The 15,242-nt window shown below is 44.2% G+C and overlaps 1 protein-coding gene across 1 annotated transcript in view; it reads right to left on the minus strand.

Moving 5' to 3' along the window:
• Window positions 1-15,242, minus strand: part of PTPRN2 (protein tyrosine phosphatase receptor type N2) — an 815,057-nt gene that overhangs the window by 498,683 nt on the left and 301,132 nt on the right. Inside the window, exons 4-5 of the mRNA XM_029077350.2 lie at window positions 9,150-9,267; window positions 913-1,075 (exon numbers count right to left, since the gene is read on the minus strand). Of these exons, the coding sequence (XP_028933183.1) occupies window positions 913-939 (27 nt within the window). The 5' untranslated portion in view covers window positions 940-1,075; window positions 9,150-9,267. The remainder of the gene's footprint in view (window positions 1-912; window positions 1,076-9,149; window positions 9,268-15,242) is intronic.

The following is a 15,242-nucleotide window of genomic DNA, read 5'->3' on the forward strand; positions in this document are numbered from 1 at the left end:
GTTTGCTTTCTACGTACCCAGGCATAGGTAGCAGCATGGTCTAGTGGATAAAGCAGGGACCTCGGAGTCAGAAGGACCTGAGCTCTAATCACGGATCCACCACTTGTCTGCTGTGTGACCCTGGGCAAGCCACCTAACATCTCTGTGCCTCAGATCCCTCATCTGTAAAATGAGGATTAAGACTGTGAAACCTATGTGGGACAGGGACTCTACCCAATCTGATTACCTTGTATGTTCCCCAGCGCTTAGTATGGTGCCTGGCACATGGTACGTGCTTAACAAATGCCACGGTTTTTATTATTGTCATCATTATTAAGTAGCTGCTATTGGCCCGAACTACTGCTGACCAGGCTTTCTGTGGCTCCCAGAGATGCTCTGACCTCCTACAGAAAGCCTTAGGGCTGCGCCGGTCTTAATTTGTTGTGTTTTGCCCCAGCAGGTTTCCAGCATTGTTTTGCGCTTCCCAAAAGATCATTTTCCCAAATTCCAGCTGATGTTACTTCCCTCAATGTAACGAGTGGCCAAAAATCAATATAGGTCCTTTCTTGTTTGAAATAACCAGGTCTTGGGTTTTTATTAAATGCCCTTTCGGACCTGCACCGAATCCTGACGTGGCGGCATGAGTCGGGATTGTGTTTGCTGAGCTCTGGTCTAAACCCTCAGACGGTGATTATAATCAAAGCGCTGACCTTCTTGGAGCCCCTCTATGAGAGGTGCCAGAAAAATCTCCCTCAGTCCTTCCTCGGTTCTGGTCTCTACTTTGTTCGTACCGGTAGTGGGGCTATGTGACAGATGTAAACCCGATCACTTTAATAGACTGCTGGGCAAATGAGCCAGAGGAAGCCAGAAACAAAGGGGAAACACCAGCCCCCAATGGCACAGTACGGAGAGGTAAAAACAATAGGTTCCAACCTTAAGAAGTGACTTGTCGCTCTTCATCCCGGGGTACAAACTTGAAGCTGCAGCCTGGGGGAAGAGCCCCAGATAGGTGAGATATTGTTGGAACGTCTTGGCTAAGTTGATGTCCTTTTCCAGGTCATGCGTCCTTTCATCATCGAGCTTTGGCTTTGAAGTCCTGAATGTTAAAATGAAAATAAAACAAAAACAATATTATCCCCACCCCACGTGTTGTCCCAAGTTAACAACTGGTTAGGGAAGCATTGTGGCCTTGTGGAAAGAGCATGGGCCTGGGAATCAGAGGACCTGGGTTCTAATCCCACCTCCCCAACTTGTCTGTTGTGTGACCTTGGGGAAGTCACTTCACTTCTCTGTGCCCCAGTTTCCTCATCTGTAAAAATGGGGATTAAATCCTCCTTTTAGACCATGAACTCTGTGTGGGATAAGGAGAGAATCCAAACTGATAATCCTGTATCAACCCCAGTGCTCAGCACGTAGTAAGTACTTAAATATCAGAAAATTCTTCTTATTATTATTGGCAGGAGAATTCCATTCATTCTTATTTCCACCAGAACGGACTCGAAGTCACTACCAGACCATTGTAGCTGAGCTAAGAAAAGTGTTAGAAAATGGCACCCGATCCACTAAGCCTCTGAAAATCCCCAGCAAGGGTCATGTAAATAACAAGGACTAGCAAATAAACTGACTCAGCAAAATAAAATTGCTTCAACTGGACCAAACTACCTAGCTATGTCCATGGGGAAAAAAAACAGGGAATGCTTACAGTTAAGCTTCAGTCTTTCAGTCTCTTACCCTTCATTAACTGTTTTGCCAAGAGCTCGCCGAGAGCTACAACGACCATATATGCGATGTAGCGAACAGCAAATCCTCTCCTGCCATTCATCCACAAGCCCTCACCTTTCACCGCAGTTTACTCCAGCCTATAGGGCAGGGAACATTTCTGCTGATTCCGTTGTATTGGACTCTTTCAAGGGTCTATCATAGTGCTGTGCAAACAGTATGCACTCAATTAATACCACTGATCGATTGATTGATTGAAGTTGGGTGAGTTAGATGGTTTCTAGATCTTTTCTATGTTTTTGCTTTTATACAAGAGATAACAGAACCAAAAGGGCATATTTTATCTATCAGAAAAGATGATAAGGAGGAGTAATCAACGAACTGCATCCCAAAGACAAAAGGAAAATCTAGCAAATGGAGAAGTTTAACTGGGACAAAAGCATCTTGCTTTTTTTCCATCCAGAGGCTTCACAGAAGCCTTTTTCCTTGGCAGTATATCTAATTGCAATGTCTTTATGATAATTATTTTTAGGCAAGCAGGATTCTGAGGACACAGCCCTTCCAGAAGCCTTCATCCTGCAGGGCATTGGAGGTCATGGGGATCCCCTTAGGGTGAATGAATCCAGGGGCAAGAGAGCAATTGCTCTCGGTTCTGAGTTTCGGGGGGGGGGGGGGGCGGGGGAGATTGTTTTGGCTTGAACTGAACCCAGATGAAAAATTCTAAATGGCTGCAAAATACAGCTGATGAGTTCGCTGGGGCTCGGTTGGAGTGGTACAGCTCCACTGACTCGAGCGGAATGTGGGAGTTTCTTTGCTTCCCCCAAAGAATTCTTTCTGCTTTCAAGCTAAGGAGCCCAGAGATGCAGTAGAGGGCTTGCAGCTCCTCAAATTGTACTGCTCCCTTCAAGCCACTTTCCAAGACACTCATTTGAAGCAGCGTAGCCTACTGGAAAGAGCCAGGGCCTGGGAGTCAGAGGACCTGGGTTCTAATCCCAGCTCTGCCACTTCTCTGCTGTGTGATCTTGTACAAGTTGCTCAACTTCTCTGTGCTTCAGTTTCCTCATCTGTAAAATGGGGATTAAATCCTTCTCCCTCCACTTAGACTGTGGGCCTTGAATCTATCCTAGTGGTTAGTACAGTGCGAGACACATGGTAATTGCTTTAAAATATTGCAGTTATATTTACTATGTGAGTCGGTGAGGCCCTGAGGGCCCCTTCAAGAGTAACTCTTTTGCACCCTTAATTTCATCTGGAATTTCCACAACCCCCTGGAATGTCTGAAGAAGTTTAGTTTAGAAATAATTTCTAAATTACCTTCTGCTCATAGATATCTATTTGAAAGCAAACACTCTCTGGCTACATCAGCACAATGCAAAAGTGTTATTGGCAGACCCCGGAAATCTCATAGATTTTCCCTGCATATTGGTTAGCCAGCTAATAACTGGGGGATTTAATAATCATTTGACTCAATTCTCCCAGGACCTCAATTACCTCCTGGTAGTGTTAGGTGCACAGAGAGTTGCACTAACTCTTCCATGCCACCGTTTCGTGCACTGCTGCATCTGTTGGGCCTAACCTGCTCCAATTACTAGACAGTTCCCTAGTGATCCAGATGACGTAATGCTCTGTCTAAGCTGCCTTGTGCACTATCAGAGGGTAATTTAGGCATGGTGAGAATTGAACTCAATACTGAACTTTACATATTACACGGTTTGGCTCAATAAGGTTCCAAAGTAAAAGATTCTGCTTGAAGCCAGGCTACTTCTATACTCATTCAATAGTATTTATTGAGCGTTTACTATGTGCACAGCACTGTACTAAGCGCTTGTAATGTACAATTCGGCAACAGATAGAGTCAATCCCTGCCCAATGACAGACTCACAGTCTATACCTTGTAGTACGTGCCAACAATAGGCTCAGGAGCCAGCCCGGTTGAGCGGTGTTTTCTCAGAGTCCTGGCGGCTCTACACTTCCCATGAACACAACCACCGGCAGCCTAGGCCATGGGGCCTGCCCTGAGACCACCAAGAGTGGCAATAGGGGTGGGGAAACTGGCTGGAAGTTGGAAAACTTGGGGAGGGTGAATGCTGGGACACCCAATCCAGACCCCGGCTGCATGGTATTGGAGTAGCAATTCTCCTACAAGTACCAGTAATAGCCATAGTTGTAGGAGTGGTATTTGTTGAATGACTCCTCGCGGCACTACCCTGCAAAATTGCCAGTAAGATCAACTTGGTTCTCTACATTAAGGGTTCACTCCATGCAGATCTGACTTAAAAAAAAAAAAAAGCAAATTTCCACCAGAAAATTACATACAGAAATCCACCTGGCCCTTGCAGATATATCCTGTGTTCTGTGAGCATTCATATGCTAATAATATCTCCACAAATATGTGATCCTGAAAGAGAGATGAGGCTAATCATGTTAAATACCTTCTGTTCCTCACATTTGAATAAATGAACAGAATTCTAGGTTAGCGCAGAACGGTATTAAACCAAATGACTCATTTCTGCTGTTAAAATATCCTCATTAAGTTTGAAAAAGGCATTCTTAGGAGAGGATTTAAGACAACAAAAAAAGGTCCTGTTTGGTATATATGGGAAGAAGTTGAGAGTTTACTTGAATGCACAATCCAAGTTTCCTTTTTCTTTTCTGCTTAACTAGAGAAATGAAATGCAAAAAGAAAAAAAAAACAAAGCTGTTCTATTAAGACATAAAAGTTAACAACCTTTTCAGCAATCCCGAATACTACATAACAGAAGGAGGCCAACTTATGGTTGCCATGGAAACTGGACTGAGATTTCTTGATAGGGATTTGTACTTGATTGTATTTGAAATCCACCAAGAGGCTGTAGTGGACTAGGTGATGAATAGGAAGATATGAACCCACCAAAAAAGACCTCCTAAATTTATCAAAAACAGTGGCACTTCCTAAGATTAGTGGGTGGGTGGTAGTGCTGGGGGCTGTGTAGAACTTGGTCGTCATTTTCTTAAATGCTTCAATGCCAGATTGGCTAATTGCACTGAGGAGCATTTTTAGACATGAGTGCCAGATGCAGAAAGAGGTTTAAAAATACATGTGAAAAACAGAGAGTTACCTTGATTGAGGGCAAAGAATGAAACTAGGCTAGGCCAGGGCAGCCAAGGAGAAACAGGGAGGATGGAAGAGAAAGAAGGAACAAAAAGATGGTCAAAAGAAATTAAGAAAATGAGACTTTGGGATTTGAGGCCTGAACCAAAAACCAGAATTGTCCACATTTGACACTATATTCTGATTCTTAAGTGTCCTGAGGATTTCGGGATGTCATTTCTAGGGGAATTTTTTGAAATTATATGTATATTCAATTATTTAAGCTTATTCAAGTCTGCCTTCCCCATAAGAGTGTGAAGTCCTTGTTGACAGGGAATTTGTCTTGTTTCTGTTGTACTTTCCCAAATGCTTAATTCTCTGCATTGCACTCAGTAGGTACTCAATAAATTCCATTATTACTACTACTTTACTATCAAGTATCCCATCACTGAAGACATCTACAAAGTCTAGAAGACACAGAGATTCCTCAATAATAATAATAGCAATAATGATGATGACGATAATAGTATTTAAGCATTTACTATTTGCTAAACACTTTATTAATTGCTGAGAGAGATACAAGATGATGAGGTTGGACATGGTCTCTGCCGTACATGAGGCTCACAATCTATGGGGGAGGAAGAACAGAAAAGTAAACCCCATTTTACATTCATTTATTCAATAGTATTTATTGAGCGCTTACTATGTGCAGAGCACTGTACTAAGCGCTTGGAATGCACAAATCGGCAGCAGATAGAGACAGTCCCTGCCCCTTGACGGGCTTATGAAACTGAGGCACAGAGCAGTTAAATGATTTGTCCAAGGTTGCCAGCAGGCAAGTGGTGGAACAGGGATTAGAACCCTGGACCTTTTTCTCCCAGGCCCATATTTCTTTGCATTACACCACACTGCTTCACATGAAGCCCAGCCTCCCCTGACTGTTCGGGCCAAGTAGCCCAGCCAGAATCTCCACTGTAGGAGTTCCCATGAAATACCGTTAACTTCACTGGGGCCATCATACTGGCTAAGAGGTGTTGGTTCAGCTCTCCCACTGTTAGTCCTTAGGGGGGGTCTTAAGAAACCACTCAATTGTGGGCAGTAAAAGGGACTTGGGCTTCTGTGGTACTCTTCTGTTGCCAAATTGCACATTCCAAGTGCTTAGTACAGTGCTCTGCACAGAGTAAGCGCTCAAAAAATACAATTGAATATCCCAAGTACTTAGTGCTATGCATTGCATTTGTTAGGTGCTCAGTAAATACCATAGTATTTAAATCCATCATCAGATTCACCTTTATGGAAATGCCTCGTTGGGTGTTTTCTTTGGTAAATGGTTTTAACAATCCTTACCTCTCCCTCTCGTGTTATGAGTCACATGTATCGATTTTAAATGCTCAGCTTAGAGTACAAAGTGGGAAGTTTTATTCTTGCTCAGAACCCGGCATTCATTTACGTGTTATTTTTTCCACCCAGCACATGGTAAATGTAGCCCAGTATGGAAGACAAACTGAGGCTGTAGAGTTGTATTAGCTCACCCAGCTCTGCCCACATTTAGCCTTAGCAGAACCAAAATGCACTGAATTTCAAAGTCTATCTGCTGTATGAAAAAAGTTCAGTATTCGTATAGGAGGCCTGTTTTCAATCATTTTAAAAATTCTCACCTATCCTCTGGCTAATTTGTTCTAAGCAAGGTCTAATTTCTTATCAGTCTTGAATACCAGGGCTCATTTCAGTGACTGGTGGAGTGAGGACACATGGTGATTTTTAAATGAGAATATTCTCCTTCCAGTGGAAAATATAAAAGCGACCCAGAGATGGTTTTCTGAATAAAAAAATTATAAGCTATAATTTGTATGATTTATGAGCCACAAATTAAATTTGGCAGAATATTTTTCCTATTTTTTTTGCCTAATTGCATTGCTTAAATGCATATTTCCTTTTTCCAAGCCCATTCTGTTCAGATTAAGGAGGGATATATGCAATTTCTCAGTCTAAAAAAGATTTTGTATCTTAAATCCACAATCCTAACTTCCTTGACCAATTTCTTAATGATGAGGTTTCATTTTCCATGTAGTCAGATGGTAGGTAATTTAACCCAATTCTATTTAACATTCTGGTACTGGAGTCTATTTTGTCTTGAAATGCTAATCAGTTTGGGTAAAACTATATCCTAAATGTGCCTTTGAATGGTCTAATTCCCCTTGCCAACATCTTTGTGTGTGCTGAGAAGCTTGTTTGGAGTGTTGTGATGTAGGAGGGATGGAAAGAGGTGGTGGCTTGAAGTAGGTGGAAGGATGAGTGGCAGGCATCCTGGCACTCAGAAGGGCACCAGCAACGGGGAGTTCTGAGGAAGGCCAAAAAGAGATTTAGGGCATGAAGCCGACAGGGCAGGCTCAGAGTGGGACTGGGTTCAGAGAGGGGGTGCGCTGAGTGCACGTGTTTGGGTTTTGACTGACTGATCTAAGTAAATCTATTTTGGCACTTTGAGGATTCTGGTTTACCCTGACTGAGGATCTGCTCATTTTCATACCTCACTGTAGGGCCCATAAAGAGCAATAAAAGCAAGGCCATACCCATACAGTCAAATCAGGAAGGGCTCGGTCGGCCAGGGATAGGAGACTGGGCATAACAGAAATGGGATTTCGCTAGCTCTCAAAGTTTTGAATGCCTCCTTTTTTGTGTCCAAAATAGCTTCTACCTTTAATCTACTTCCATTCTATTTTCCAAGGCCAGTCGGTCGGTCAGAATTGTTGATCGAGTGCCCTCTGTGTGCCCTTTGTCTGAAGCACCGTATGACTTATTACCCTATGAAAATCGGGGAATGAAGAAGTTTGGAAGCTCTCACCTGGGTAGAGCTCTCTAAGAAACCAGACTCTGGCCTTGTCAGCACAATAAATAGACTTTGTTCTCCTGTCCAGCATCTCCCTCACCAGTCACTATAGAAGTGGAAGGTGAGAACACAGAATAGGGACAAAGAGGGCCAAAGTTATCAATTTGGGGCAACTGGGAGTTCTAGTTCAATAAATTCATAATGTTTACTGAGCGTCTACTGAGCCTGAAGCGCTGTACTAAGTGCTTGGGACAGCACCACAGAAAATGATCAATGAATACAGGCTAAGAGACCCAATCCCAGCCCTTGAGATTCTCAGCACAGAGCAGGCCATCAGAACTTCTGAGTACTAGCATCATCTTTACTCCTGAGAGGGCAGGGGATGGGGCCTCAATTTCCTCATATGAAAGTAGTCATATAACCACTGCTTATTTGCTTGTTTTCACCCCAGTGCTTAGTACAGTGCCTGACACATAGTAAGCGCTTAACAAATACCACCATTAAGGGAGAGATCTTGAAGAATAGACAGGTGCACAGCTACCTGAAATAGCTGAGCCACGATCAATCAACTCACAGTATTGAGCGCTTACTATGTGCAGAGCACTGTAATAAGCAGTTTGCAGAAGCAGCATGGCCTAGTGGAAAGAGCACAGGCCTGAGTGTCCCAGAACCAGACTGCCAACCCCAGCTCTGCCACGTGCTTGCTGTGTGACCTTGGGCAAGTCACAATTTCTCTGGGCCTCAGTTTCCTCATGTGTAAATGTCCTTCCCATCTAGACTGTGACCCCAGTGTGGGACAGGAGCTGTGCCCTACCTGATTACTTCTCACCCCCATGCTTAGTAGACTGCTGGGCACATAGTTAAGTGCTTAACAAAAGCCACTAAGCGTTTGGGAGAGTACAACACAGTAGAATTGGTAGATATGATCCCTGTCCTCAAGGAGCTTACAATTGCTTAAAGCTTTGGAAATTGCTTGGAAACCAAGTCTAGACAACTGACTTTTTGGGGCCCCTTCCTAACCCACAGTTCCAACATTATCAGGATTCAACCAAATGCTTGTGTTAAGGCTGTAAACTCCATGAAAGCAGGGACAGGACCTCCTTCAATTTCACTGAACTTCTTCATCACCTAGGACAGTCCTCTGCTCATCGAGCATCCTTAGTCTTTGACATCCTTTAAAATTTAAATCTAGTCAGAAGGTTAAATGGCACCCGATGTTGTGTAGCTACTTCTCTCCTATATTGCTTCTTCAACTCCATCTGTTCCAAAACTATTTTTTTCAATAGCTTATCCTCCCAGTGATGAGTAATCCTAGCCCTGGTCAACATGGAGTTGGACTTACTCAGCAGTACCCTGCCAGAGTCAGGATTATTATTAATAATAACGGTATTTGTTAAGCGCTTACTATGTGTGAAGCACTGTTCTAAGAGCTGAATTCCACTTCCTAGTCCACCAAATTGCTCTGGCTTCCAGTTAAAACAATGGCTAAAGAAAGGGTTCACGTCAGGACCTCTCATGAGGCTGATTCGGAAAATGATTCACTGGGAATTTTACCTGGCTGTGCTGGACCCATCTGATGAGAAAGCTTCCGAGCGCCAGTTGTGGATTTTCTGGACACTTGAGAGTTCCTGGGCAATAATATGCTGAGTATAATCATCCTGCCAGCTAAAACCTGTCAAATGAGGACACAGAAAAGTATTTCAGCAATGGCAAAAGTTTCTCCAACTCTTTTATCCCAGCCCGAAGAACGGAGGCCACGGTTTCTGAAAAGTCTTTCGCTCTGATTTTGCCATTCATGCAACTGCAGGCTCTCGTTTCCTGCAGACGGTTTTATTAATCAGACCTTTCTCCATGCAGAAATCCCCAGCCTGCTAAAGAGCTCTCCTCTAGAAAGACAGTGGGTAGTGGACTGGGTATAAGAAGAGATTATGCTGAATGGAATTTTACTGTTGCTAAACCCAAAGGCAGCCAAAGCTAGAGAGAGATATTTTAGATCCTTAAACAGATGAAATAACTTTAGCCATCATCAGGCTGGTGACGATCGCAACAGAAAGTTACTTCTCATCAGCCACTTGACTCAGTCGACACATACATATGCCGCCCCCTCCCATTTTCTTAAGAGCCAAGCATTTGGATTGGTATAAAGGGTATTGTTACTGTGAAAGTAATTATCATGGGGTTTAATGTACTGTATCTGGGAGCCAATTTACATTATATTTATACTCAAATGTTATGACAAAGAGCTTTGTAACAAGGGTGAAGTGTAGTTATGAAAGCAAATTCATGTGATTACGCATTAATTACATGCACTGCAGATCACATGATAATTATGCTCAGAAATTACCAAATAACTCCCCAGAATAATTATTATGCAATTTGTACATTTTAGATCTTATGGTAACACTTTAGTTCTTAGAACTACCCCATGCAATTATCCATAATTATCTAATCACTAAATATCACATAATTATAGAGATATATTTTTATGCCCTGCACAATAACACATTACCAAAATCCTCAAAGCAGGATTGCAGTGTGTGTGTGTGTGTGTGTGTGTGTGTGTGTGTGTACACATACATGTGCATATGTGAACGAGGTGGCACAGATCTTGAGGAGCCTCAATCTGAACTGTGGGGGCTCGAAAGAGATGTTCAGTAGATATTCAGGAGACCCCAAAGTCAGACTGATTTCATGGTACTGATGACAAACCTGCAACCTTTTTCCAATGCAAAATCTCACCTTTCCGAGTTTACAGGTGGCAGAGGTCACACCGTTTGCCCATTTCTAAATCTAATCCTGCACACGGGATTTACCCATTATGGGAGTTTGAAAATTTCACCAAAGAGGAAGTTGTTTGAGGAGGCTTTGTTTCGAACAATACAGTTCATATGGAGCAAATCACTCCAGGTAGTCACTGCAATATAGCCATTGTTACTCTTATTTTAGGATTAATGGTATTAAGGTGAGCAGGTTTACTTCACTTGCCAAAGTCATCTAAAAAAAGCCCCAGAGAAAATCACAACTCTGGGCTTATTATCGGTTCACCTCTGAGGAACAATCTAATAAGAAGGCACTTTAGCAGCATTAACATGTCTATCACGTAGCTGGCTTAAAAAACAAGTGCACACTTTTAACCATCACCTCCCAAAGTTGTGCCTGGAAGTGAACATGGTTCTCCCTGTTTTGTTTGATCTGGAGGCCTCTGAAGATACTGTAAGAGGCAACGGTGTTTCAGCGGTATGCGGTTAACCCTTTCCTCCTAATTTATGACTTCCGCCTGGTCCGTGCCCTTCTATGTGAAATGCTTCACAACATGGGAGACCCAGACACTAATACTCGCAGACTAAAAAGAGTATTGTCCAGAATACTGTAAATACTGGAAGCTCTCCCCCAATCATTCAATCATTTATTGAGAGCTTACTGTGTGCAGAGCACTGTAGCACTGTACTAAGCGTTTGGGGGAGTATAATACAACCGAGTTGGTGCACATGTTCCCTGCCCACAAGGAGCGTATAGTCTAGATGGGGAGACAGACATTAAAATAAAGAGTAAATGATTCAGTTCTGCCGAAGGGCATGTTTTCACCACGCATTTCGGCCTTAACCTGATGGCAAAATCTGGGACTGTCCCTCTCCCACACACATCTTTCTGAATACAGTACAACATGCTGTTGGAAGAAAGGGCTGTGTGTATGAGGGGTGATCAATCAGTCAATCAGTGGAAGTTATGAACTAAGTGCTTGAGAAAGTACAATACAGTAGAGGCTTATGGTTAAAATGGGGCACTGAGACAAGATACCCAGGGGACTTTACTACACAGGGGAGTGAGTGAGGATTGACAACTGGTGCGTCACACTCGTTGGACCAACATCAACATCAGTGTAGAGACCTTCTGCTCTTTGGGACCCCATCACATGGTCTCACGGTTGACACACTTCTCACAAATCACAATCAAGCCAGTTCTAGTGGGGCAGAGCTCTGAATGAGGACCGAGAAAGTCCCAATTTTGCCACTGCTTTGCTGTGGCATGCTCGTTCCTGACACAGAGTGTTTCCAACTACACTTTTTGGCTAGAAGGCTGATAGGGAATTGGGGAACGTTCTTCCGGCCATGAGATGCTCTCTGGCTACAGCCCTACGTACAGAGGGGAAGAAACCATTTTCTGTGTTTGTGCGCATGCCTGTGGTGTAGGATTCCATGAGAGCCACAACCTGCATCTCCTTAATGTGGGTATGTGTGAGCACGCATCCCCTACCAGACAGGAGAACAGCACAAACAGTCCCATGTCTCTGAAATCCTTGCCTCACTTTCCTACCCATCTCCAAATTCCCCACAATTTCTCCACCTAAATAGGTGTGAGTTCTCCCTTTCTGAAGCAGCCGTAACTACATCCCCCACACAGGCAGCAGAGAAGGAGAATGGGTATGAAGTATATGGATAATCCACACTTCTCATTCCTACTACTTCTTCTTTTGGTTTCTTGGCACCTGGCTATTTTCACTGTCAGTCTGCCCCATGGCAAATGGAGGGGACCCAAGAGAAAGAAGAGAAGATGAAAGCCATTGATTCTACTCAATATTAGCAGATAACGGAAAGATTTGGTCAGGGGAGAAGGGGCAGGTTGAAACTAGTTTCTGCCACAGTTTTGCAGGCTATAGAAACCGACCCCACTCATCCTTCCTCCTGGGAGGCAGGAGGGGACCCAAGGGTCATAGCCAAGCTTTGAAAGATGAAGCATGAATGTGAGACCCAGTTCCAGATGCAAGGACAGCAAGCAAGGTCATGTCTCAATGCCTGCATTTCTCTTCAAACTCTGTCTCCCCACTGGCTGGGCCCGGGGACCACCTCGTATGCGTGATTTCCCTGCTTTGAGCTACCTGGAGAACATGGAGTAGAGAGTGCTGTTCCACACGCAGTACTGCACATGCAGACCCCTGCTTTTTTTTATCGTTAGGCTTTTCACTCCTTCACAGTCTACAGGTCCTTTCACACTCATCTCTATTTGGTTTCTGATATTTTAAAAAGTGAAGATAAAGTGCCTTACTTCACAACTGGATACTGACCAGATGAGGGCATGTTTTACTGCTGCTGAGAGAGTGCACTGAGATAAGCCCGTCAAAGGGCAGGGACTGTCTCTATCTGTTACTGATATGTACATTCCAAGCGCTTAGTACAGTGCTCTGCACATAGTAAGCGCTCAATATATACTACTGAATGAATGAATATGGAGATATTGGTTTCTACACCCACCAACCACGTCGCTTCCCAGGGAAGAGCCCAGCGATAGGTCTCACTTGGCAACGGTGTACAAACCAGAAGAGGGCACAGTAGGGTCTGTTGCTGAGAGGATGCACAGAGCTTTGTAGCTTCAAGGACCCGGTCCTCACCCCTATGCTAACCAACCACCTCACAGTACACGATGCTGGCTACACAGGGACTGGGCAAGAGAGTATGGATGGTGCAATGCAGGCCATCGCCACTCCTGAACATCAACTCAAGCACATGTTCTACTCCTGGAGAGATACCTCATATCTTACATTCAGACTCTGCAAACCACAAACCAGGCAACCCAACAAGGTACAGTCTTTGTATGAGGACAGTGCGGTTGTGAACACGGGTCCCAAGATGGTCTTTCCAGTCATATATACACACACCCGCACATGGGAACTTCAACATCAGCAGCATCTCTTTCATGTATAAACACAACTATATGTGTATACATTGAATGCATTTGTGAAAAGAGGACAATAGGTGAAACTATAAAACATTTTCTGCTTATTTTTCTACTGAAACAAAACAGAACTGCTAGAAATACCACAGAAGTTTCTTCGACCTTAGCTCCCATAAAATACACACCGTCTGGGCCTCTCCAGCTAATAGCACCTTTATATCGCTCTGTCACACCCCTTCTTTCCTGCTGCTCTGGGCCCTGTGAGTAGAACTGTCAGAGCTCAGAGCAAAGTAAAGTGAATAGTAAAATGAGACTGCACAGATTCTTCCTCCAGAGATCGTTCTAGCAGTCCCTCCCTTCTCGTGGGTGCGAGTGGCCCTATGGCATGGATTTGTAGGTGGGAGTCCTACCATCTCCACCCAGGTTGCTGCTGTCTCCTTTAGGAGCTGGGCCATGTTCTTCCTCTGCTCTTGGTCTCGATTTCCCCATTTGTAAACTGGACTGCAGTGGGGAGGGGAGTGTCTCCTCAGGAAGGTTTTTTTACAGTACCTTCCAGTCCTTCACTGGATGGGCCACATGAATGCCAAGGGGACATCTTTTGTGGGGTTCAAAATGATCATTTTGATTCCACGTATGCTCCATTCTTTCCCCTGGCAACCCAATCAAAGAATCCTCACAACCACAAATACTAGGTAAGAAAGCAAACTAGCCTTCAGAAACCTGAACAAAAGGGAAGTTGATTTAAAAATGCGGCACTATCCCTGCCATAGTGGGCTGATAAGCAACTCTAAGTGGGGCGGGAGGGTGTTAAGGTTTGCTTGAATCCTATTTTCAGGTGGATACCTTAAAAAAGCAAAATTTTAGGGCTGTCAAGGCTACAGCCACCGAGAGAACGGGGAGGCAGGGCTACGGAATGGTTTTTCCCTCTGAGCTGAAACCAGGAGGGGAGTTTGCTTTCCTTTACTCGCTCATAACCCATTGCTGACTCTGCAAACTTGCATCTATCCCTTTAGCCAAAATTATCTCCCATCTCCACTAGCCCAAACCAAAAACCAATATTTGCCTACAGAGGCAAAACTTTGTTTTATTTCAAAAGAAGAAGATGAGAAAATGATCCCACCCACTGAACCCAATAAAACGGCACATCCAAAGACTCTCATCCCAGGCTGAAAGCTCCAATCAAACTGAAGCTGGGCCATGGTGCGGGATGCCGTGTGCCAACTTCCTGTCCCCCTATTATCAGCCGCCACACCTACTGGCCACTCTTGGCTCACACCCCGGTTATAACAATTTAGCTCTGCTGACGGAGGAGGATCACAGCAGGACTGTAATGTACCCACATTATTTGCATGTTCACTAAAGTGGAACTGGACTGGAGGACATACAAGCTACTGACTCACCATTCCTGCTGAGGTCTGCCTAGGTCGTGTGCTCTCCAGCTGTGGATTCACACAGATGGGCTACCCCAGACCCCGCGGTTCGGTTAAACAGGAAATGCTGTGTGGATCTGGCAGGTCACTGTTGCAAGGAGAAGGGGAAGCAGCATGGACTAGTGCAAAAAGCATGGACCTGGGACACAGACAACCTGGGTCCTCATCCTTGCTCTGCCAATTGCGTGTTGGGTGAATTTAGGCAATTCACTGCACTTCTCTGTGCCTCAGTTTCCTCATCTGGAAAATGGGGATTCAATGCCTGTTCTCCCTCCTATTTAGACTGGGTGTCCCATGTGGGAGGGACTTACCTGGCCCAAATAACTTGTTTCTACCCCAGTGTTTAGGATGGTGCTTGGCACATAGTAAGCAAATAACAAATACCATGAGGAACAAAAAAGGTAGAGAGGGGGAGGGGAAGAGAGAGAAGAAGCCTTGGGTTTTCACAAAGAAGAAAATCTAATTCCTCTTCCTGGACTAAGAAATCGGGTGGCACAGGCCCAGGACTTCATTCAATTTGCAATTAACTCACCCAGTCAGGGGTCTG

This window comes from Ornithorhynchus anatinus, chromosome 13 (genome assembly GCF_004115215.2).
Source record: "Ornithorhynchus anatinus isolate Pmale09 chromosome 13, mOrnAna1.pri.v4, whole genome shotgun sequence".
NCBI classification, from domain to species: Eukaryota; Metazoa; Chordata; class Mammalia; order Monotremata; family Ornithorhynchidae; genus Ornithorhynchus; species Ornithorhynchus anatinus.